Source organism: Dysidea avara, chromosome 2, assembly GCF_963678975.1.
Source record: "Dysidea avara chromosome 2, odDysAvar1.4, whole genome shotgun sequence".
In the NCBI taxonomy this organism is placed as follows: Eukaryota; Metazoa; Porifera; class Demospongiae; order Dictyoceratida; family Dysideidae; genus Dysidea; species Dysidea avara.
In genome coordinates, this window is record NC_089273.1 from 44,750,944 (window position 1) to 44,774,924 (window position 23,981).

General features: G+C 38.5%; 1 protein-coding gene and 1 long non-coding RNA gene across 3 annotated transcripts; one reads left to right on the forward strand and one right to left on the reverse strand.

Annotated features, from left to right (window-relative positions):
• The first annotated feature begins 433 nt into the window (after nucleotides 1-433).
• On the forward strand, nucleotides 434-19,277 carry LOC136245640 (uncharacterized). The gene is made up of 3 exons (XR_010696032.1): nucleotides 434-615; nucleotides 18,100-18,164; nucleotides 19,041-19,277. It is a non-coding gene; the product is annotated as an uncharacterized lncRNA (long non-coding RNA).
• Nucleotides 3,177-5,758, reverse strand: LOC136247443 (mucin-4-like). 2 transcript variants are annotated; one of them, XM_066039162.1, is made up of 4 exons: nucleotides 5,174-5,758; nucleotides 4,945-5,120; nucleotides 3,730-4,887; nucleotides 3,177-3,678 (listed from the first exon to the last, which is right to left on the reverse strand). In XM_066039162.1, the coding sequence occupies exons 2-4, from the start codon at nucleotides 5,111-5,113 to the stop codon at nucleotides 3,560-3,562; spliced, it is 1,446 nt and encodes a 481-aa protein (XP_065895234.1). In that variant the 5' UTR covers nucleotides 5,114-5,120; nucleotides 5,174-5,758; the 3' UTR covers nucleotides 3,177-3,559. The 2 variants fall into 2 exon arrangements, with proteins under 2 accessions (XP_065895234.1, XP_065895233.1); XM_066039161.1 differs by having other exon boundaries at nucleotides 3,177-4,887.
• Nucleotides 19,278-23,981: the final 4,704 nt, after the last annotated feature.

Genomic DNA, 23,981 nt, shown 5'->3' on the forward strand with positions numbered 1-23,981 from the left:
TCCTGTAAGCGTTCGAGCATAAATCGGATGGCTGCAGGTTCGAGGCTACCTAGTACAGTCAGTGCATGGATTTTTTTTCTCCTTTCTCCAACTTTTCAAACACACCTTAAGTAGTTAAAGTCTAAGTAGCTGAAGTCTTTGAGCAGGCTGTAGGACAAGGTGTCCTACAGACCTTCAGCACTTGTGCTGTAAAGCATTAATAAAAATAAAAAAAATTGCAAAATAATCTTATAATTGGCATGAAACTCCACACAAACATATTTGTAGCAGAAAACTAACTGCACCATCGTATTCCTTGCCCCCAGAAACCCTAGAAGCGATGCAATTGTTTGATCAATTGCTCGTATGGCAGCGAAATGATTGTGCCAACTCTCCAATGGAAGATTCACGGAGAAAATTTAATGCAAAATTTACGGAATTCCGGAATCGCTAGTATGAGTATCATTAACCACGTCTGCACGTGGCGTGATTCTTGGTCGGGATAAGTCTCCTTCGCTCATTATTGTCATCGTGTTTACTAGTGAAGGTGTGGTATTTCTACCAGTGGAAAGTTTACATAGATTTGGTAGTATGCTCAAAGAAGTGAAGAAGGACAACAACACAAACTATTCGCAGGTATGGAGTCTCGTTGGTCTTTCTATACATAAACGTGCGTTAACCCTGTATTCACTCATGTGATAGATATACAGTGCAGGTAAAGCATTGTTTAAAAAATTGATGTGCATTAATTGGAATTTATTATGTTTTACTGAATCTGTGGGTAGAGTGAGTGTGTGCATACACTTGTGCATACACTTGTGTATGTGTAAGCAAGCACTGTGAAGCTACGTGGCTAGAGTGTTGGCCTTGTAATTGAAAGGTTCCGGGTTTGATGCTGAGTTACATGTATACCAACTTTGTGTTGTTTCTTTGAGTCTACCCAGCTGTAGACTGGGTGGCCTGGTGTCAACTGGAGAAGCAGCCTACCCAACTATAACATGGGTACCTTTTTTTTACCTAAAGGAAGCTCAAGTTTCACAGCCTCTTTTTGTGGAGCCAGACAATCCCCCTGCGGTTTGCTAGTCCTGCCCCAGATGCCTGTGAGTCTTGTGCAAAGCATAGTTTGTAGGGTAATAATAGCTGTAATTGTGTTTCACAGCTGTGGTTGCTGGAGGCTATGCTCTATGTGTGGGCACTAGTGCTCTGCGATATATCGGTAATACCGTTTATTGTGATAAATTATTGTAACCGATTATCATACCGTGACAGCGTTTGATAACCGATATATCGAAATACCGTATATCGATGAATACCAGTATAGGATTTCTTTTAACCCAGCCTTTGGTGTTTGATTATCCAATTTGTTGATGGTTTAGTAGACACACCCTAAACAAAACTTGAGGTTGTCACATTACAACACGTGCTTACTTGTACTGAACTATATAGTTTTTGGTTTTTAGGATGATACTAGGCCCAAGAAATGATGCAATAGTTACAATAACAAGCTAACTATATACCGATATACCACGATATTTTCCTGTTACTAATACCGGTGTATTCAAATTTTAATACCGCCAAGCTCTAGTGGGCACGTGCATTTAGTTTGTGCATTTGTAGGTGTGCTTTGTGTGTGTGTGTGTGTGTGTGTGTGTGTGTGTGTAGTGTTTGTGTGTGTGTACTGTGCGTGTGTGTGTTTGTGTACTGTGCGTGTGTGTGTGTACTGTGCGTGTGTGTGTGTGTACTGTGCGTGTGTGTACTGTGCGTGTGTGCGTGCGTACGTGCGTGCGTGTGTGTACTGTGTGTACATGGGTGCTTGCTTGCATGTGTGTGGATGTGGGTGTGATAGGTACAGCGAACCTTTTAGTTTCATCTATAGAAAAGATCAACTCAGTACTAATGATTTAACCTTATTAGTAAGTTAGGTCGTGAAGTACTTCAAATGGGATCTATTAAATGAGTACTATAATGATGTGGTCTTATCAGTAACTGTGTTTGGTCGTAGTTGTCCTTTTTTCTGATCATGCATGATTACATCACACACACACAAAAGCACATCTACAAATGCACAAACTACACGCACGTGCGCACACACAGAGACACAATATACTTGTACAAGTACATGTGCAGGTAAGAATTTGCCATTATTAAATTGTCTCAAGAAAGCAACTGCTCATCATGAAGTAAATCATTTTCACCATAGAGAATTTTGCTTAAGGTGGTGGTAACCGCAAAATTTTAATCGATACACGGATTTATAAAATTCATAAAACACAGAATAAAGGGCGCACGAAGTTATATGCTGTATCATGACCACTACACTGTTGCCATAAGAAATTTCACACCGCTAAAACACGTGAAAATGCGGATACAGAGCAATTCAGGAACCCCTTTTATAATCATCTTCACATCAATTTACTCGCAGCCTTATACCACGACGGATCAAACAATGGGTTATTCAGATTTTCCCAGGCAATGCCTAGGGCATAATGAGCTTACCATAGTAATAGCGTAAGAAGACATCCTTCTATTTATATAGTTTTCTTGTGCCAAGCATCCACGACTATGAAAAGTGGATGGTAGTGCCAGGATTACGTACACGGGAATTTTTTTCGGGTATTGCGCTCTTCGCCTACCTTCGTTGCACAACTGCATCTTGTTATACAAGGATTTAATGCTAGTATACTAGAAAAAATTGACGTAGAAAAGCCGTCTTCATCATTTAGGATACCATACTAAAACCACAAATTACACTTGCCGACAAAATTTCATGCAAAGGATACGAATCCCTAGTTTCTATTCTACTCTACTTACTTTTGTGAATGTCTTCTTTACAACTACATATTGAACAACGATGGATTTCTTCTTAAACAGGCAACATAGCCATATTATTATTATGTAAGTGTAATCATGTGATCTAATAAAGCAAATTCTTGTGGTAATATTATGGCTTCACTTCATAAGGCTTCCCATTGGATGGGTTTCCAGTATACTACCACCTTAACCCTTAAATGTGCACGCAGGTTTTGAGAAATGCAATGCGTGTTTACCAAAATTGGTTTTATATTGAAAGTGGTGAGAGTTTGCTAAACTGAATTAGCCTAACACCTTATATAAACAGAAAGTTTATTCAATAGGCTATCAGGGGAAGTTTAAATAACCACTGTAACAACAGGCACTCACTTGTTATGAACCCTTACAAAAATGTGCATGCAATCTGCATGCATACAGTTATCAATTTGTTTACATAATAATTGTATACTTGTGTACACATACAAAAGTGAGGTATTGGCCATTTTGTATGTATACAACTGTTTGTAAATTGTATGCAATCATTTGTATGCATGCAAATGTTTATGAATTGTTCGCAAAGAGTTGTTGTATGCATACAAATGTTCGCAAATTGTATACAAGCATGACAATGCATGCGCTACGTAAATTGCATGCGTACTGTACATATTTTGTAGCAAGCAAACTGTATGTAATTTTGTTTATCACTAATATAATATTATCATGAAAAGATCAATGTATGTACATATACTGCAGCTATATTATATTGTTAACTTTATGGTATGGTTGACTGCTACTCTTTTTGTTTCAGTTTTCTCTTCGATAGAGCACAAGCACTGTTCACGACGATGTTGATGGACTCATTCGTTATTTCATTCGGATGCCTTCTTGTGAAGTGCTCATACATCAACCCTATTATGTATACATTTATGCAATTTCTCATATGAACATGTACATACGTACTTTTTATTATATCCAGCTTTCTTCCATCGAGGGCAGGGGTAGAATTTGCATTGGTTCTGCCCACAGCACACGACACGGCTAGAACTTGATGGCCATACACTATTGCCAGTATCTTCCTCAAGGCAGGCTTCCATTGTGCGGACATGCTGTTGCATATCATTTTGATCGTAATGTTCTGTTCCCTTGAGAGCCCTAACCCCAAGTCGTCATCATTGTCATGGCCATCTTGCAAAACTGGCCCTAATTCAGCCAGTTTATCCTCGATTATCTTTACCCTACCATCCAGTTGTTGGACCTGTTCATAAAAATCTGTGACCTGATGGTTGGCTGATTGACTAACTGTGGGTTGGGAGACTGTTGAAGAATAGCTCCGCATACTGTTAGACTGAGGTGGATATGCAGCATAAGCTGGTGAGTATGGTGGATATTGAGTTAAGTAGTTCCATGCACCACCAGAATAATGAGGCCCAGCTGTTCCATTAAATGTACCAGCTGATGTTATCGAGCCGGTAGTTTGAGTAACAATTGTACTGGTGGAAGAGATGGGATTAGCTGTCTGTCTACTGGTAGGATTGGCTGTGTATCTACTGGTAGAGGAGATGGGATTGCCTGTGTATCTGCTGCCAACTGCACTGGTGGAGGAGATGGGAGTGGCTGTGTGTCCACTGCCACTGGTGGAGGAGATGGGATTTGCTGTGTGTCTGCTGCCGCTGGTGGAGGAGGTGGGATTGGCTGTGTGTCCACTGCCACTGGTGGAGGAGATGGGATTTGCTGTGTGTCTGCTGCCGCTGATGGAGGAGGTGGGATTGGCTGTGTATCTGCTGCCAACTGCACTGGTAGAGATGAGATTTCTGGCAGCTTCACTCACTGATGAATCGCTGGTTTCAGAGTTTGAGAGAATGTACAATGGAGGTGGGAGTGGTGGCACAAAGTCATCTTCAAAGTCTTCCAGCATTTCAGTTTCTAGTTGTTCCCTGACTTTTTCTACAGTAGTTTGCTTCTTCTTTCTTCTCTTCTTCTGTTGTAATGTCTGGCTATCCCTCCTCTGTTGTGATGTCTGATTATCCCTCCTCTGTTGTGGTGTCTGGTTATCCCTCCTCTGTTGTGGTGTCTGGCTTGCATTGTTCATTAGTTCAGTCAGTATTGCTTCATCATTTCCTTTAATAGTTAAATAAATTTTAATAAGCAGCTAGCTAATTTAATACAATGTCTTACCGACTTCTATCACCTTGGCAGCATATCGCCGGCCGCCTTTCCACTTTACTACGACCTCTTGGCCTGGGGCAGCTTTGCCACTCACAATTGTTTTGCGTCTTACTACGCTCTTTTTTCCATCTGTCCACACAACAAACGCAAAAGTTGGGTCAGCTCTAGGGTCAGCCATTCCGTAGCTAAATGTAAGATTCCGCAATATTATTTTAGCTAAACGTTGCTGTCCACTTACAGTTAAGATCAGTAGCGTCGAAGTAGTTTAACGGAGCAAGGAGCCAAACGTACGCAAGCAACGAAAACAGAACGATTAAATCCAGGTGAGTGCGTAATGGGGTCGCGCCTTTTTGCTAGCTAAAAATGATTGGCTATATAGTCGCGGTAATTTTGCTCGATATCGCGCTACATGCTGAAGTACTAGTCTTTGTTAGTCATCTTAATGTTATGGCCAGTAATTCTATTCCGGTCGATCGAAAGCGTCGCGGTCCTTACCTTCAATATTTGCAAACACGCAACCCCTTGACAGCAATGCCACGAAGAACTCGACTTCGCTACCACCAAAGAATCTCGCAAAGAACAACTCAGCAATTGCGTAAGTTTCGTTTACCATAGGTAGCTAGCTACTCAGTAGTGTGGAGCCACCACCCCCTACTTTTAGCGAATGAGCGGCGGTGCCAGACTATTAAGGTAGCTAGCTACCCGGCTAGTATAATTCCGTCCACTCAGTATAAATGCACGGGAGTCTGCATGAGGTATGCACCCATCAATCAATTGCAGTGCTTGCTAATAACTATATTTTCATCATTATTGGCTTTATAACAGTATAGTATAACTATAGGCTAAGGCAAAAGTGTGCAGTGAACTTTGTGATTTCTTTACATGGCTTTACTATTTGACCATAAAAGTCTGTTCCACTAGCTATACTGCATGCATGAAGCTCCAATATAGTAAAATAATTTGCTGTCAAACCAGTGTACTTATAGATAAAAATTTCAAAAAAGGCGATATATACCCAAAAACAACCAAACTGTGAAAAAGGTGTGGGCCCCCTCTCTGGACATGGTTAACATAGTTGTGAAATTCAAGGTGGCAGCCAAGAAATGGCTGTGATGGTAGCTAGGTTAACGGCAAAAATTTAATAACAACAATTCAGGTGTATTATAGTCCTAACCTTTTTAACTATGTCCTTCTTGAGAGGGCCACACCTTTTTTACTCCATACCGTGTGGCATGTGAGACCAAAACAATAGTACAGCACCTAGTTTATATATATATATCTATATAATTATGTTCACCATGTACTATAGTGCCTAATGAAGAGCCTTCTGCAGCTGAAAACTCAGCTGAACATAGCGAAGTTGACGCATGGCTTCAAACAGATGTACAGCGTGATGATGATATAGAGCAGCTTGAAGATTTCAGTGACGTTGATGTTCTGCAGGATGCAACTTCCGAAGTTGATAATGCTTTACAACTTAATGATTCTGTACAGCTTGATGATGTCGTTTCCCAAGTTCATAATGCTTTACAACTTAATGATTCTGTACAGCTTGATGATGCCGTTTCCCAAGTTGATAATGCTTTACAATTCAATGATTCTGTACAGCTTGATGATGACAATGTACAGTTTTATAATTGTGCACAGGTTGAAGATGGCCCGTTAGATGATCCTGTGCAATTTGATGGGCACATGCAACTTGATGATAACATGGCATTTGAAGATCAAGAAGAGAGCAATGAAGGATTGGAAGACTCAGATGAAGAGAATGATAGTGAGCCACAGTATGATCATGATGATCCACTCTATCCAGGTGCAGAGATTACAGTTGGTGTGTTCATGACTTTATTGCTGGCTTTCGCTGTTCGTCATAAATTGACAAATGAAGCTTTATCCGATTTACTGTACCTAATGGATCACATTTGTCCAAAACCCAACAGATGTTGCAAAACGCTTTACAAATTTAAAAAGTTCTTCTCGTTTTTAGTTTTACCATTTAAGTGTTGTTACTACTGTTCACAATGCGTCAACCCTATCAGTGTCAACCCTATTACTTTTGCAACAGTAACAGCCTGTTCTGTTTGTAACACTGCTATCAATTCAGTGAAGGATTTGAGCTATTTTATACACATATCTATATCTGATCAAATCCGATCATTATTTGTCCAAAAAACATTCTATGACAACTTGCTTCATCGATTTACAAGAGTTAAAGCAAATCAAGGTGGCTATGAGGATATTTATGACGGTTCATTGTACAAAGATTTAATGTCACCAAATGGAATTCTGAGCAGTCAAAACAATATTTCTTTGACATGGAACATAGATGGTCTACCAGTTTTTAGCTCGTCTAAGTTCAGCTTGTGGCCGTGCTATTTAGTAGTAAACGAATTGCCATATCGACTAAGACTGCTGAAAGAGAACATAATAATTGGTGGACTATGGTTTGGCGAAGAGAAACCAAATATGCACGTGTACCTTAAGCCAATCATAGGCGAACTTGCAATGTTAGAGCAACATGGTATTGAGGTACAATCACCATCTGTGCCTCATCCATTTGTAAGCAAAGCTGTTCTGCTAGCAGGAACTTGTGACCTTCCTGCTAAGTGTTTAATTCTAAATACAATTCAATTCAATGGAATGTTTGTATGCAGTAAATGTCTTCAACCAGGACTTTCTTTTCCCACCAGTGCCCGTGGAAGCGTGCATGTTTATCCATTTTCTTCAGAAGATCCTTGTGGCCCAGCTCGATCACGTATCCAGAATGATTTAGATGCACGGCAAGCAGTAGCTGAGAAATCTGTTATAAATGGAGTTAAAGGTCCATCATGGCTCAGAAAGCTTGAGACGTATGATAAAATTGATGGGACTGCAATTGATTACATGCACTGTGTGCTATTAGGTGTAATGAGATTATTACTCTCATTATGGATTAGTTTCGAACACCACAATGAGCATTATTACATTGGCAGACAAGTTAAACTAATTGACAGTCGTCTTGAAACAATAAACCCACCATCAATAATAACCCGTAAATCTCGCAAGCTCTCCACACATTTTAAATATTATAAAGCTTCCGAATACCGTGCTTTCTTATTATGTTACTCCTTACCGGTACTCAGTGGGATTTTGCCGTCTCAGTATTGGAATCACTATTCTTTGTTAGTGGTTTCCATTCATACCTTGCTGCAGCAATCCATATCTGACAGACAGCTTAATCAATGCCAATATTTGATCAACACCTTTTGCCAACAGTTTGAAGTTTTGTATAGCCAGAGATATATGTCTGCTAATGTCCACCTTTTATTACATCTTCCAAACACTGTACGTCAATTAGGACCCTTATGGATATTTTCATGTTTTTACTTTGAAGGACAAAATGGTATGCTAAAGAGATTGGTGCATGGAACTCAACACATCGATAAACAAATCATTAAATCATTTTCGCACTTCAAGAATTTATCAGTAACAGTTGAAAAGTTCTTCAGTGAGCATCCCAGCAGTCATCTTGATGCATTCAAACATCTGGACTCGAGTTATCGGCATAAAGTGTCACCAAACAGTCTGTGTATTGGAAGTAATTTGTATGCTTTGGGAAAACCTTCAATAGGTAGTATAGATAAGCTGCTTAAAAATTCTGAAGTGCAAGCACTACAACAAGTAATATACGGACCAAGACAAGTCAAAGTCTACAGTCGTGTTAAGTTTCACAATATTATGCTTCATAGCACTCAGTGGAACAACAAAGGTGTCTTGAAGCAAAACAATGCAACAGTGGCAAAGCAATGCAACAGTGGCAAAACAATGCAACAGTGGCATATAGGAGATCTGACCATGTTGAATATGGAATAATAAAGAAATTTGTTGTCATAAGCGATAACGAAATACCAACACAGACAATAGTAATTATATGTACACTTGATCACACACAGCTGCAGCAATCAGGCACAGTAGTGCCACACATATTTGTGTGCTCACCACCTTCCGAGTCATCCGAAGTAGTAGCTGTAAGCATTAAATATAATAAGTCCATGCATATTTATGGCTTTTAGTGATGTACAAAATTCAGTGTATGTTGCTGCATTTGCAAACTTGCTAGAAAAAGATTAGCAATTATGATTTATGTATTGTATATAGTTATATAGAAACATATACTATACATTTACAAGGCAGGCATATTTACATGGTATACATAGGTGTATATGTATAGGTGTATGTTGTGCGATAACACTTTGCATGTGTCTTGCTTTAGTGAAAATATACCAATATTTTGATTGGAGGATTTCTATACATATATGCAATTAGGTGTTACTTGCATATACAGAACTGTTCTTAAATAAACAACCACTTTATTTGTTACGTTATTCATCCTTTGCTGTGGTATGCACTCATTTCTTGTTAACTGCATCTGTGCATTTGTTACGAGTAACCTACAATTTATACAAGCCTAGATCACAAGCGTAAAAGCCTAGATCTTATGTGCAGCATATATGTGATGGAAATTATGTGCATCGTTCTTGTATGAAATTTACAACACTGGAATTAAGTTATTTACTGGATTCAGCTTTCAGCACATACTTATGGTGATGATTGTTCGGCACACATGTACGTAATCTGCCCAAGTACAGATATTTTTTTCACATGGTATATTTATAGGATATCAATTCTTTAATGACTATCTAAGCGCCAGATCAATTATGCCCCATTATCATGATACTGATTTGGTCAGCATTGTTGCAAGCTACCATCTGACATATTATACACTGCACACCTACAAAATCAAATGTAGCAATTAACAGCATGGAATTATACACTTAATCGGCATGACTATAATAGCTCTATGTATACAATCCAAGTACTACTGTATTTGATAACCTCACTTTAGGATTGAGTGTTACGATTGAGTGTTACTAAATTGTATGTATGCAATTCAAGCACAAATTGATAACCTCCCTTTATTATCCATTGTTACTAAATTGTATGTATACAATTCAAGTACTATTTGATAACCTCACTTTATGATCGATTGTTACTAAATTGTATGTATACAATTCAAGTACTATTTGATAACCTCACTTTATGATCGATTGTTAATAAATTGTATGTATACAATTCAAGTACAAATTGATAACCGCTTTAATGAACATGTATGCAGAATAAGTACAGTTTACAATCGGAGGTTTGTCATCAAAAAGTTTCCAAATTGTACTTAATGAAACACGCTTGTATGCATGTTGTTTATAATCCACATGTAAACTGTACTTAATATTTTTGTAAGGGAATCGATGAAGAACAGCGTCTTGACTTTTCGCGATTTCGTATTCCTTCCTGTGGCAGCCATATTTGTAATTGGCTGAGTCACGGGACCCATATATGGCCTGAGGCATAATTGAATGGCGAATCGATCGGCGTTTATTGCAGAACAATAGAATGAACTGGGAAGGAGATACAAGTCTTTTTCCAAAGGTATGTAAACAGTTTTACGTGTTCATTTCGTAAAAAGTTAGTTTCATGGCGAGTTTTAGCCCTGTGTTTCAGTGTAGGGTAAAACCCTACATATCATTTCATTCGCTATTACATCACGAATTAAATGATGGCAGTTGCGTAGCCATAGGGACAATGGTTCGGGAGTTACAGCGTTTTGTTTACTGCCATGCGTGAGGGCCACTATAATGGCCTTTGCGCGTTTAAGGGTTAAGATACTAGATACATATGCAATAGAGAATTTTAAGGGTTATAAATTAAAAAGCAATAAACAAGGGAGGTTGCCCACACTTGCAGATATACCAGTGGACATTAACCACATATCAATCATAAAAATTAAACCCACGATCAAAGTGTTCAAGTGCTTTTATAAATACTCTGTTAGACCATGCAGGATGCTATTAAAATATAACTCAGATAACAGTTATTTTTTGGAAAGGATTGTACGCGAGAGTGGAAGTCCTTGTGAGCAACAAAATAAAGTTATGATTAGACTGTATTCCAAATGATGTCACACAAATTTTGTATTTGGAGGACTGTTATACTTTCGAGTATTATCACCAATGGGGATCGAGATTTTGAAGATTGATATAGAGGCAAACAAACAAGATATTGAGGCGAAACTACCAGGTTTGGTTATTACAGCAAAGAAACAATAGTATTTCGTCTAAACTTTGAAAACCAGCTGAAAAATTCTAACCCTGTGTTAGAGAATAGATTTTATACCCTTATAACTGTACTTGTTAGTTTTTGGTCAATATTTTCTTCCAGGAATGAATAGTGATTTGAATCTTATTAAGCCCCATTGAAACTCTCACTCGAAATTGTTAGAATACCCCAAATAGCCGTAGCAATTTTATTTCATGCCATCATTTGGAATACGGTCTATACAAGTCCTGTGTATCCTATCAGTACATTCAAATTGTGCAAAAAATATTATATCTATCTAATAGTGATCTATTTATAGAGTTACAATTGACATTAGGAAGGATATGACAAAAATATACACGAGACTCCCAAAGGGTGCTGCTATTTCAGTAATGTTCTGACTAATCTCATGTTATTGAACTAATGTTATATGTAACACTTTAACACCTCAGATCAATGGAACTGCCCCAGCTACATTTCGTATGTAGCCCAGCTAGCCGGGCTACATATGAAATGTAGCCGGTCTATGACCTGGACAGTGATTATATAGATGTTGAGGCCGAAATCAATTGTAAGGATCAATTAATACTCGAGTAATTAGGATGCTGTCCATTTATTGTAACCAGAATGTACTAGCTGCTGAGCCATAATCGAAAATTATAGGTACAGTAGGACCTCCATTATCTAGGCACCTGTATGCCAGCTGAATCACAAAAGTGTTCAGATAAGTGAATTTGTTCAGATACATGAAGCCCATTGTTTTATATACAGAGCTCTGTTGAACTACTCTAATAGAACATACACCTGTTTACAAAATACCCTAATACTGTAGAACAGTCACCGCTACTGTTGAGGGTTCGGATAATCGAGGTTCTACTGTATGCATATATAATATACCTAGTGGTTGCAGTAGTATTGGCTTATGTGATCGATTACCCTGTGCAGGCTATCAGCCTGATAAGTGTTACATATTAGCTGTAACACAAGCATTCAGGCTTTGCTTGATATGTATGCTCTCTGTTCTTGGGCCTGCCGCCCTCGGGTAGTCTGGCATACATATCAGGCAAAGCCCTTACAACTATTACCTATGTAACTGGCTGAGGAAGAACCAGCCATTTTCTCACATTCCTCGGATTCCATAGTTTCAGCCTTTTGTGATGAATGGTCTTGGAGTTATAGCGCTTGGCAGTTGGAACAGTGATAAACTTGATTTATACAACAACAATATGAGAAATAAATTACAGGCGCTTAGATAATTGCTCATAACTTACGATTGAAACAAGCTACGAAGATGGGACTGGGCTCAATCTGTGCACCATGAACTGTCAAATAAATCAAGGTAAAATTCCTACCCTGTACTCCTCCGTGTTGACAAAGAGGAAGGCCATTCCATCTAAATGATGATAGTGAACGCTGTTTTTACTGCATCGTAAACAAGCGCCCATAACTCTTGTATCCTTACAAAGGTGAATAGGCGAATCTATTGGTATATAGGTTTTATTGATTTGAGCTTAATGTCAGTGTGTACAAATGTGATTAAAGCATGCGTAAATTTTTCATGTAGCACGCATCTTTTTACCCAGTATTATTTCTATACGGTTTTATGTCTAAATAGAATTTTACGTATACAGCTGGTTTTCGCTCAGCAGGTCACATATTCCGTACCCCTGTAGATGAAGTGATCAGAGATAACAATACCTGTCAGCAATCAAAAGTATTATATTATAGGTGTTTATTAAAGTCTTTAGTGGTGGCATACCCAACTAATTTGAGTATTCGTAGAGCAGACAAGAGTTCATTGACAATTCATTCAGCAACTCAGGTATGGTTGGAGACTTGTTTACTGTTTAGGAGAGGACCTCTCGGAATGTAAGTGTACTCACAGACCATGGTATATCAGTTATATACCAGTGCTTTGATCTTCGTCATATGTGTGGCTAGTATATAGGTACAATGAATTTCTCAGCATTTGAAAATGAACTAGAGACTGGTGGCTCTGAGACTGACCTTTCGTGTTGATATAAGGGTCTGGGGAACATGGAATACATGACTTGTCAAAAAAAATAAATAAAAAATACTACCGCAATTGTAGCTACTCGACAGCCAGAGATATCTTTAAATTTTCTGATTTTGATGCAAGAAGGATCTGCAAGATATTGATTACTTATCTACTGATTCCTCCCACAAAATTCCTGTATCTATATTTTTGTTCACGGTAACTCGTATTTTGTAATCCAGCAGTTTATTATATATTGTTATGCACTGCTAAGAAATAGGCAGGAGTTTTAATCTTCCAATTATTCTTTCTGGCAATTCTTTTTAAATTGGCCTATTATTCCCAAAATAATTCCTGTATTTGTGCAAAAGTAAACACATTAGTTAGAGTTTTACATAACTGACTGCTGTAGTAGAATTATGGACTTGACGATGAATACTCTATTAGAGTATAAGTGACCTCTCTATTAGAGTATCTCGATCTTTTCAACCAACTGTTTCAGTGTTGTATTGAATAGATTTTTGCATCATACTACAAGAACTCATCCAATTATTCTGGAATATTCCCCAATTCTTTCCACTACAGTGGAACCACCCTTATCTGGACCTCAAATTGGTCATGTGGCTTGTAGTTTATTGACCATAATGAAGTTTGGTTTAGATGAAAGCACAAGGAGGGAGCCTAAAGGTTGCTGTTTACCTGTTGCTTATTCTACTAATAATAACCACCACTTGGTTGCTAGGTGGTAATGCATTTTTACAGCCCAGGGGAGTGACCATGAATGCTCTGTAGTGACTTTCCCCTCTGCCCACTAAACTGCATAGTACTAACTGATAGCAATAATGCCAATATTTGTTTTTAAATTAGTCACTTTAGCATAATAGCATGCTATTCTTAGTTACGGACATTTCTGAGATACGGACAGTAGTATGTACCAAACCGCCCAGATAAGAGAGGTTCCACTGTACCTATTATTCCTGAAATCATGCTGGCATAATAGATGCGTCCCTACTAAGAAAGTGATACTCAAATAAACATGCAAATTATGTACAGAAGTGTCTTGTGATTGTTTACCCGTTTAAGGAAATTTTAATTATCTTTGGCTCATTCCTGTAGCATGAATGACATACAAGGTATGGTAAGCATTGTTTATAATATTAAATCCTCCCATTGAAAATAATATAGCAAACTTGTCTACATTTTTTTCAAGGACCTCCACATTAGTGTATGACCTTTAGAAGAAATTTGTTTGCTTAACACATGACATCTGTCCACTCTGAAGTATTACAGATGTACCTGAAATTTTGATTGTGGGTTTTGATATTTTATTATTTTTTAAACCAGAGTGCACCCACAGCCGGCCAAAAGCCGGCTGTGGGTGTGCGCCTCGTTTACCAAAATTGTTTTCGTAAAAGTGTGTTTGTGTACCTATCTACCTATGTTTGTCTGTACGCACCCACGTGAGCAAAATCATTAAATAATGGTAAAAGCAGCTTTTATGTAAGGAGTAAAGGCGAAATGAAGTCTGTATTAAACTTCTGCACAGATGAACTTTGCTCTGAGGTGGTTTCTTTTCAGCGGACTGAAATACGGGTGTGGTGACTTTCCTCAGACTTGGTAAACTACCTTCCCTTTTAGGTTTTCAGGTGAACAAATGAAAAACAATGGTGCAGACCTCATACACTACCAGGAATAGCCTATCGCTTCGAGTTGAAAGGGGGCGTATCCCTTACGTACGCGAACGAAAATGAAGAGCAGCTTTGAGGCTTTCTTGAGAGAATTTGTGGGAAAAAAAACAGGCTTAATGTATTTCGCGGACTGGACTCATGCACTGAGCTGGAAACAACTTTTAAACAATAATCCAGGAATTATCCATCTCTTGCAACACTGGAGACACCACTATCGAGTTACAACTGCTGATACTGCTCTTCCTTACAAGTTAACAAACTAGCGCTTGCACTAATTTAATAGAATACACTTACGATACACGAGTACTAGCAGTGATAAAGTGTGATAGAGGCTATTGTTGTAGCTCAGCTGTTTTTCCTTTGTTGCTCCAGTACTTAGCACTGGTGTTGGGACTGTAGTGATGAGTCAGTTTATTTGCATAGCCCAATCACCTCGCTGGGTGGTGCCACCTATAGCTACCCTGCTAAGAATTATTACTGGCTCATCTCTACAACCCTAGCACTAGTGCTAAAGCAATAAAGGAAAAACATCTAAGCTACAACAATAGCCTCTACCACGCTTTATCACTGCTAGTACTAGTGTGTCGTAAGTATATTCTAATTAATTAGTGCACCGCTAGTTTGTTTACCTGTAAGGAAGAGCAGTATCAGCAGTTGTAGCTCGATAGTGGTGTCTCCAGTGTTGCAAGAGATGGATAATTCCTGGATTATTGTTTAAAAGTTGTTTCCAGCTCAGTGTGTGAGTCCAGTCCGCGAGTCCAGTCCGCGAAATACATTAGGCCGACAAAACATGATGGCCAAACTATAAAACAGTTTAGAAGATACTTCTGTGCATAATATGTTGGTTAAAGCGGTTTTTTTAACAAGCACTTCCTTAGCAGTGCACAGCAACATAATTGAACGAATTACGAAAATTTCATGAATTACGAAATACAAGAATTAGCTAATAATAGTATTGCACAACCCAAAACTACCCTATTGTAAAATAGTAATACATAGTTGGTTAATTCATAGTAGCATATACTATCTATGGTTAATTCCAGATGAGTTAGCTAGCTGCATGGCGCCTGGTTTTTAGAATTAGCACAACATCAATTTGTTAAGTTTCATAATGCATACCGCCTCCTTTATAAAATATTGGTTAGTTTGTTGTACGTAGTTAGATGGCTTTAACTGATTATGCTGATCTAAAGGCACCAATCAGTCCATAGAAAATTTCATTGAAAAAGGAAAAGTACTTTATTGCTACATATTGGTAGCATTTCTGAAAGCACTTTATGAATTGGTTATACTTCACAGAGGACAGTTACTGGTCAATGTTTTTTGTGAAAGTACAAATCTCCATAATCCTTAATATAGTACTATACCATTTATTGTTTTCAAGGAACTCCACATCAGTTTATCGTCCTCTACAAAAAAATAATTGTTTTTTTATTTCCAGGTGGCACATTGAGTACAGATGTACCCATCTTGGTCAATTTATAGATGTAACTGAATATTTTGATTGTGGGTTTTGATTCTTGTACAAAATATTTCTTTTCCTAATGAATTTGTTGCATTACTGCCACCTCTATCTTTGTTGATCCGTACGTACCCACGTGAGCAAATTCGTTTTAGTGGTAAAGAAGTCAGCCTGTCCCATTGAGCTCTTCAGGTATTTAATTACCTAAAAACACCTTAGCAAGCCTCTTAGCTTTTTCTTCTTCGAACTGAAATGGGACATGTTCAACTTCAACATGTACACGAACGAAAATGAAGAGTAGCAGCCTCTTGAGGGTTTGTAGAGGGAATTTGCAGGTAAAATGTAATAGACAAACAGTTGAGAAGGTACTTCTGTGTGTAATAAAGTGGTTTGTTCGAATAGCGCTTCCATGATAGCAACATAATTAGAGAATTACAAAAATTAATAATTAAATTACAAAGAAAAAATGCAATAACTTTTATTAATTTGGTAATTCTGTATGTATAATTGCATTATTGTAAAACATAAAAATACATTGTTAATCAATTCCAGCTAAATGCATGTACAGTGTATATGTGACCGGATTTACGAAAACCCGACATGATGGCGCAAGCCTAAATTTTCAATGTAAGCAATGGGTAGAATATTTGCATAACTGAAAAAGAAATTATAAATTTTTTATAAATTCTTTGTCCAATGATAAAAGCTTGTATACTGTATCATCTTATTCGCCTACTCAAGAGGAGTTCAAAAATCATTGTTTTGTTGCAGTAGACTAAAGGATACATGAGTTATGGGCATTGGTTTACGTCACATTGAAGCAATCATACGCGATCAATCTTTCTTCACTGATTTCGTCTCTGTATGTAGTGAAGAAATCTGATTAAGGAAAAACTTACCCAGTAGTGGACTCCCCTATTCATGGTGAACACAATGGTGCAAGTTGCAACTCTGTAGTACATTGTGTTTTTAAGTTACAGCCGTTCTTGTAAGCGCTTCTAATTCATTTTCCCAATACTTGCTATACAAATTGTCTGTTGTTGCTACTTTGTAGGGCTGTAACTCCAAAAGTTGTTGGCGTACAAGGCTAAAACTTGGCCAGAGCATACACTTGGCTAAGTAGATTATAAACAGTCAATAATAAAGAATTTGAAAAATGCACCATTTTGTTGGGTTTTCGCAGATCCGGTCGCATATATCCCTGGTTTTTAGAAGTAGCACAACATCAACTTGTTTTATGCCCTTATTTTGTTTCTTTTTTTTTTGGTATACCGTATATGTGATTTAATTGGTGAGGAGTTCAATTTGGGAAACGCTGTATCAACATTTTCAGCATTGCTGCATTCCTAGTAGCTAATGGTAGTTCTGTGGAGTAAAAATGTGTTGACAAAAGTGACCCACTAGTATTATTGCATGAAAACTGGCTTGTCCCTGTGACTTGCCAGCAGAGATGACTGGAATACTATCATTGAGTTTCTTTCTTGAATAGTTATTGCACATGAGCAAACCTTGCATGTAACTTTGTGCTGCATTACAACAACACTGCAAAGTTATCGCTACAAAGTTTTATGGTACATGCTCAACTTTCTTGGCTTGTAGGGAAGAGCAGTAGTAAGCAGCTGTAGTTCAGTAATGGTGTCTCCAGTATTGCAAGGGCTAGATAATACCTGGATTCTTGTTAAGAGGCAGTTTCCAGCTCAATCCGTGAGTCCAGTTGCTAAATACAGTACATCCCTATGTTTCATGCCAAAGTCTTGTTTTCGCAAACTGTTTTACCATTTTATCAAGGAGCCAGGGGTACACTGCTTACTGTCTAACTGATGTTGTGTGTATTGCTGCTAAAGTTTGTTGCTATGCGTCTTTATTAAGATTTTGTTTGTGTGCAGATCCACTCAGTGTCCCATTCACCATCACTGTAGAAGTGATTGAATATCAGTGTGCTAATATTGGAGTGAGTTTGTGTGTGTGTGTGCGTGCGTGCGTGTGTACATGTATGTATGTGTATGTGCGTGTGTGTGGCGTGCATGCGTGTGTGTGGTGAATGTGTGTGCGTGCTGTGAAACAATGTAACCCAAGTGGTTAAAATGTTGGCCTGGTAATTGAAAGGTTCTAGGTTTGATGCTGAGTTATGCCCACTTCAAGTTGTTGTCGTTTCCTCCATGGACTGGGTGGCCTGGTGTCAACTGGAGAAGCAGCCTATGACATCAATGTGTACCTTGTTTTAACTAGGGAATGTCAGTTTCTAATCTCAGGTTCCACGGCCGCTTTTTGTAGACCTGGACAGTCTCCCTGTGGTTTACTAGTCATGCCCCGGGTGCCTGTGAGTCTTGTGCAAAGCCTAGTGATAGCTGTGGCTGCTGGAGGCTGTGCATGTGTGTGCGCGTACGTGTGTATGTGTGCATGCGCGCACGTGTGTGTGATAGGTACAATGAACTTTATAAATAGTCCCACCTATGGATAGGATCAACTCAGTACTAATGATTTAACCTTATTAATAAGTTAGGTCGTGAAGTACTTTGGGATGCACCATAATGATGTGGTGTGGTCTTATCATTAACTGTGCTTGTTCCTTTTTCTGATCATGCATAAATACATTACACACACACACACACACACACACACACACACACACACACACACACACACACACACACACACACACACACACACACACACACACACACACACACACACACACACACACACACACACACACACGCACACTATATACACAAGCACATATGCAGGTGTGCTCTATTCACGCAAACCCACGTACGCATGTACTTCACACATACGTCTGTGTAGTTGCTTTTATTTTTCATAATAGGAAGTGCAACAACAGTATACCACATGCAGTTGTACATGTTAGAGAACTAGACAAAGCTTATCAGGACATGGAGATATATTCAGAATAGCAACAAAACAGAAAAGGTATGTGCTATCAGTACAGTTTTATGTAATATTTTTACATGTTAACTAAATGAATTACGTATGTGCTTAATAGTTTTTTGGTATTCTGGTTGGATTAGCCCCTGTGACCCTGTCGGAGCTACATCTGAATGTTGCCCGGGCTACAACTTGGCAGTGATTATATAGGCATTAAGGCCAAAATTTATTTTAATATTCACGTGATTGGTATGCATAACCTCAATTTGGGAACTACTCAGATGAAAAGTGTTTTGGTATCCTTGCTATCATGCAAGAAAAAATGTTGGGCTAAAGTGAGGACCAGTGCTATAGCTTATTCACAGCGGTTCTACTTGTTTTCAGTCTTGTAGTAATTAGGTTTTCATGGTAACAGGTAAGTACTAAGCAGTCAAATTGCCCCTAATCATAGTTCTGTTTTAAACTATAGTCCCCCTATTGAAATAAATCCGATTATCTGTGTGGGCTGCTCTTTTCTCTATCTGTAATTCATGTATCACTTTGACACCTCAGAGCAAAGGAAGATATTTCAAATAATGCCCACCATAAGTTGATGTCTGCTGGTGTATGCTTGTCAAGCTGAAGTGGGTCCATGACTGCTCATATTGTCCTTAGTGTCCTCACTGGAGCCATGCACCTACACATATCGCAGCTACCACATGCCCATCATGATGGCTACAGTACAAGGCCGGAGGAGACGGTCCGGTTGGTCAGGCCTGAGCCGGACCAATAATCTGGAGTTGAACCAACTAGCTGACCAGTTCGAACTAAATTACTCTCATGCAATCTTTGGACGATCACATCTACATGTAGCTACGTACATTTTACAGATGTTATTGAAAATGCATGGCACGAGTAGTTACCTAGTTTCTCAGCCTAACTAAAGCACAGAACTACACGTATAGTACCTCCAATTACATTACAGTACAGCATAGCATTCTTATCGTTTTGTACAGAATTGATCGTGGGTTCTACGTACAGTATCACGTGTGCTGACAGTTGGCATTTATCACGTGTAAGGCAGGTGCCTTCTTTGATTCTAAATCAGCATACTTATATCACAATTCAATCTTCATAAAATAATCATTAGCATTCCTTGGCTTGTCTCTCTGGGCTTCTTTTACTAGGCGAAGGGCTGGCAGTGACAAACCAGATGACTCATTCTGCGGCAAGAAGCTGTACACCCATACATTACATGGTGGCCATCTGGATGAGATGTTGAGTAGAATTCTCTCCTCTTCAACTACCCACTCGTCCTGTCGAGATACTGAACAAACTCTCAGTCTCACCCACATCGCGCCATTTTCGAATACTGATTGGTCTCGTGATGGTCCACCAGTATATTTACGTGATGATCCGTTCACTTCATACAAACCAGTATAGTAGTATACTGTATTTTTTGTAGCTGTGTAGCTTTTTATTGTAGCTGTGTGAATTCACTGTATAGTAATTATATCCTAGCTAAAGGGGGCCATGCTGCTGTGAAATTTGGGAGGAAAGTTGCAAGTCGCTTTACTTTAAAATTTAGCATCAATTTTAAATTTTAAGGCATTTTCAAGCCTTTAAATTGCAAAAATTCTGCAGCTCCAGACCCCCCTTGAACTTCTAATTGCTAGCTATAACTAAATGAACCATACAGCAAGTTTCATGCTGTGTGTCCCCTGTATGTCAGGTCTACAATTATACATAGTATAGAAAGTCTGAAGAACAACAGATAGGCTTGAGCATATTTATATAGCTAGCTAGCAGTGAAATATCACTAAAATTGCATATCTGAGTGTCTAATTTTCAAAAATTTCCTGTGGAGGCATGCCCCCAGACCCCCTTAGGATGCTCGTGCTTTGCACTTTGCAGAGTGTGCTTCGCACACTGCACAACAGCTCTTCTCTCATTGGCATGTATATAGTAGCAATTTCAACATTATAGTCAATGGCCTGACCAACTCAATTTTCCCTCCTCCGGCCCTGCAGTATTTATGAATGTGTCTTCTCCTAAGGTTGCAGGTACAACTACCCAAATCTATATGCAGGCACTGCATGTCAGTTAATTAGAATCCTTTGTAGCATCCCATGATGTTTTGAGATCTCAAGGGAGTATTTAACTTTTAATGGTAATGACTTAGCTAGTCTGTATATACGTACCTAATGTATGACAGCTATAGTCCATTGATTCACAGGCCATCAATGGGAGTCTCTGGTGGGATAGATAACATTCTTGACTGCTCTATTGGAGTATTTTATTGCAGGTGACTGTTCTATTCAAGTGTTTTGATCGTTTTAGCAAAAGAATGCTGTAAAGACACATCGCGTTGTCCTATCCAACCTTTATATTGGATGATCACCAATATCAGGTATTTTCTGTGGGTTGTTCCCTATGCCGCTTTCTGTTCCTGTCCCGTTCTCATAGTGTTCAGTGGTTCTTTATGGTTTGCAAGCACAAACGTGTTCAAGTACAAGTATGGAGTACTCCCAAATCTTCATTACCTTGTTAAGCAAGTGGTACCCATCGATATCTACACAGAGCTCAGGTAGGTCACCGTACCAGTGCTAAGAACTGCCCATTATTATTGTATCATCAATAGGACCTTAGAATGATGGTATATGACAACATTCCTATTTAGCAAGAGCTTTTACAAATTGGTTGTTGCGTGAAATAACATCATCACCACTATGCTATAGTTGATGGCATTCCTGCATAGCTAATCTACACATGCATGGTTAGTATCTAAGACAATTGCTGTGTATTCTGTAAGTTGTTTTGATTAAGTAGTTAAAGCAAATGTAGTTATCCTTGTAAATACCGAAATAATCATTTAAATTATGGCCCTGTCTTTTTATATTTTTTTTTATTAACACCGAGTACTGAAGGTCTGTAGGACTCCTGATCCTACAGCCCTCGTAAAGTTACTGCAGAAACTATGTTTGAAAAGGTAGAGAAAGGAGAAAAAGTTCATGACTGGACCTGGGAAACCTCGTCCAATTAACAATTGAACACTTACAGGAGTTTGCCAGGTGGTCAGGATGTCTTCTCCTTGTTAATTTCAGGTATATGTATCCATAGGAACCTTAGAGAGTGACTTTATTATCTCAAAGTACCGCTAAACTTTAGGTATTTATACAGAACACTTCCCAAAAAAAAGCATACACTTGACTGCATTATTAGAGTATTTACATACGTGTGTAGTTGTAGACTTAAGACTCTTAGTCATTGTCGTCACATTAGCATCGTGCTCATGAAATACACCAAATGCTGTATACTGAGCTAGATACCTGTCACAAGACACGAAACTCTGATAAGGTTGACAGTCAGTACATGGTTACACATTTTGTATCAGTTTTGTTTTTTTGTAATATGTAATACAATTAAGATTATCGACACCCTGATTTGTGAATGCATACATACGTACAATATAGGTTGCAAGCCAAGACATTATGTAGTTCTTGCCATACTGCAGTGCATGATTTTTGTCTTAGTCATAGTTGTCACATTTGGTGTCCTTACTGAAAGCACACACAAAATTCTATACTGAACTCAGCTACCAGCCATAAAAAAAACTGAAGTTAAGCAGTCAATGACTGTGCACTTATCACCCTAGCTGAAGACAGTATACTGTAGACACTTTTCACTATACACACTGAAGGGATCCTATAGTGCTGTGGTCAGCTATATTGTTGTTAGCATGTATGCATTGGCTTTCCAACAACAAGATAGCATAATATGGTGGCACCCACATGAATCATAAACCACAAGACTAGCTTGTACAATACAAAGGTAAGACTTGAGGTAATAAGTTGAAGCAGAAAACAGAGCTCTTGTAACCAAGGAAATGTGGTAGTTTACTGTGGCTTGATAGATCACACATATAAGTGATCCGCCCAATAGTCTACCCAGCTATATTAATGGGGACCTGGTGTTAACTGATGAAGTACGTAGTCTACCTAGCTGTATTAGTGGTGACATGGTACTATTAACTTGGGAAGTCGTGTATTAGTGAGGACCTGGTGTTAAGATGGCACTGAACCGATTAAATCCAGCCGCACAAAATTATATTTGTTTCAACCCTCGCGCTTAATGAGCTATTTTAGGGTGGCTCAAGACTTCGCTAGTACACAACTTAATCTACACCTAAAAAGCTGTTGTGATAGCCTGTGATGCTATAGTAACTTGGCCATTGAATAGCCTAGTGTTAAGCCACTTTGGTTCCAACCATTTCTCACCTTGTAGAACAATTCTACGCTTTCTTTTTAATAACCCGGAAAGTAGTGAAAACGCACACCTGTGGACTATAACATTGGCCAACAACTCCATCAAGCACAAATCAAGCACGCGTGGCTAGTCAGTGCACGCTCCGTATAACAATAATCTTACAATGGCCATTTGCCAGTGAATTAACCAGAGTTGTGACAAGCTAATACAGTAGTTTTAAAGCATGAATAATATTAGTTGTATCAACAACAATAGCTGGGCGGTCTGAAAGAAATTGTTCTGTTAGTGCACTGAGATGCTTCGCTGTGGTTGATGGATTCCGTTTGTTCGTGCTTTACCACAAACATTCTGTCCAATTTATTCTGTACAGCTGCCCTTAATCAGTTCAGTGCCACTTTAACTGATAAAGTAGTCTACTCAGCTGTACTAAAAGGAAGTAGTCTTATTTCATGTACTACAATAACATGTAGGATAAATCCCTAGGTATTATTTTTATCCTTATTACATCACAAATAAACTGATGTTGATTACGTAGCCATATGATAAACACTTACAAACTTATAACACTTTGTAACCATGTGTATATATCATTTGAGTAGTTTTAAAGATTAACAATATCTTGATATGTTGCTATGTT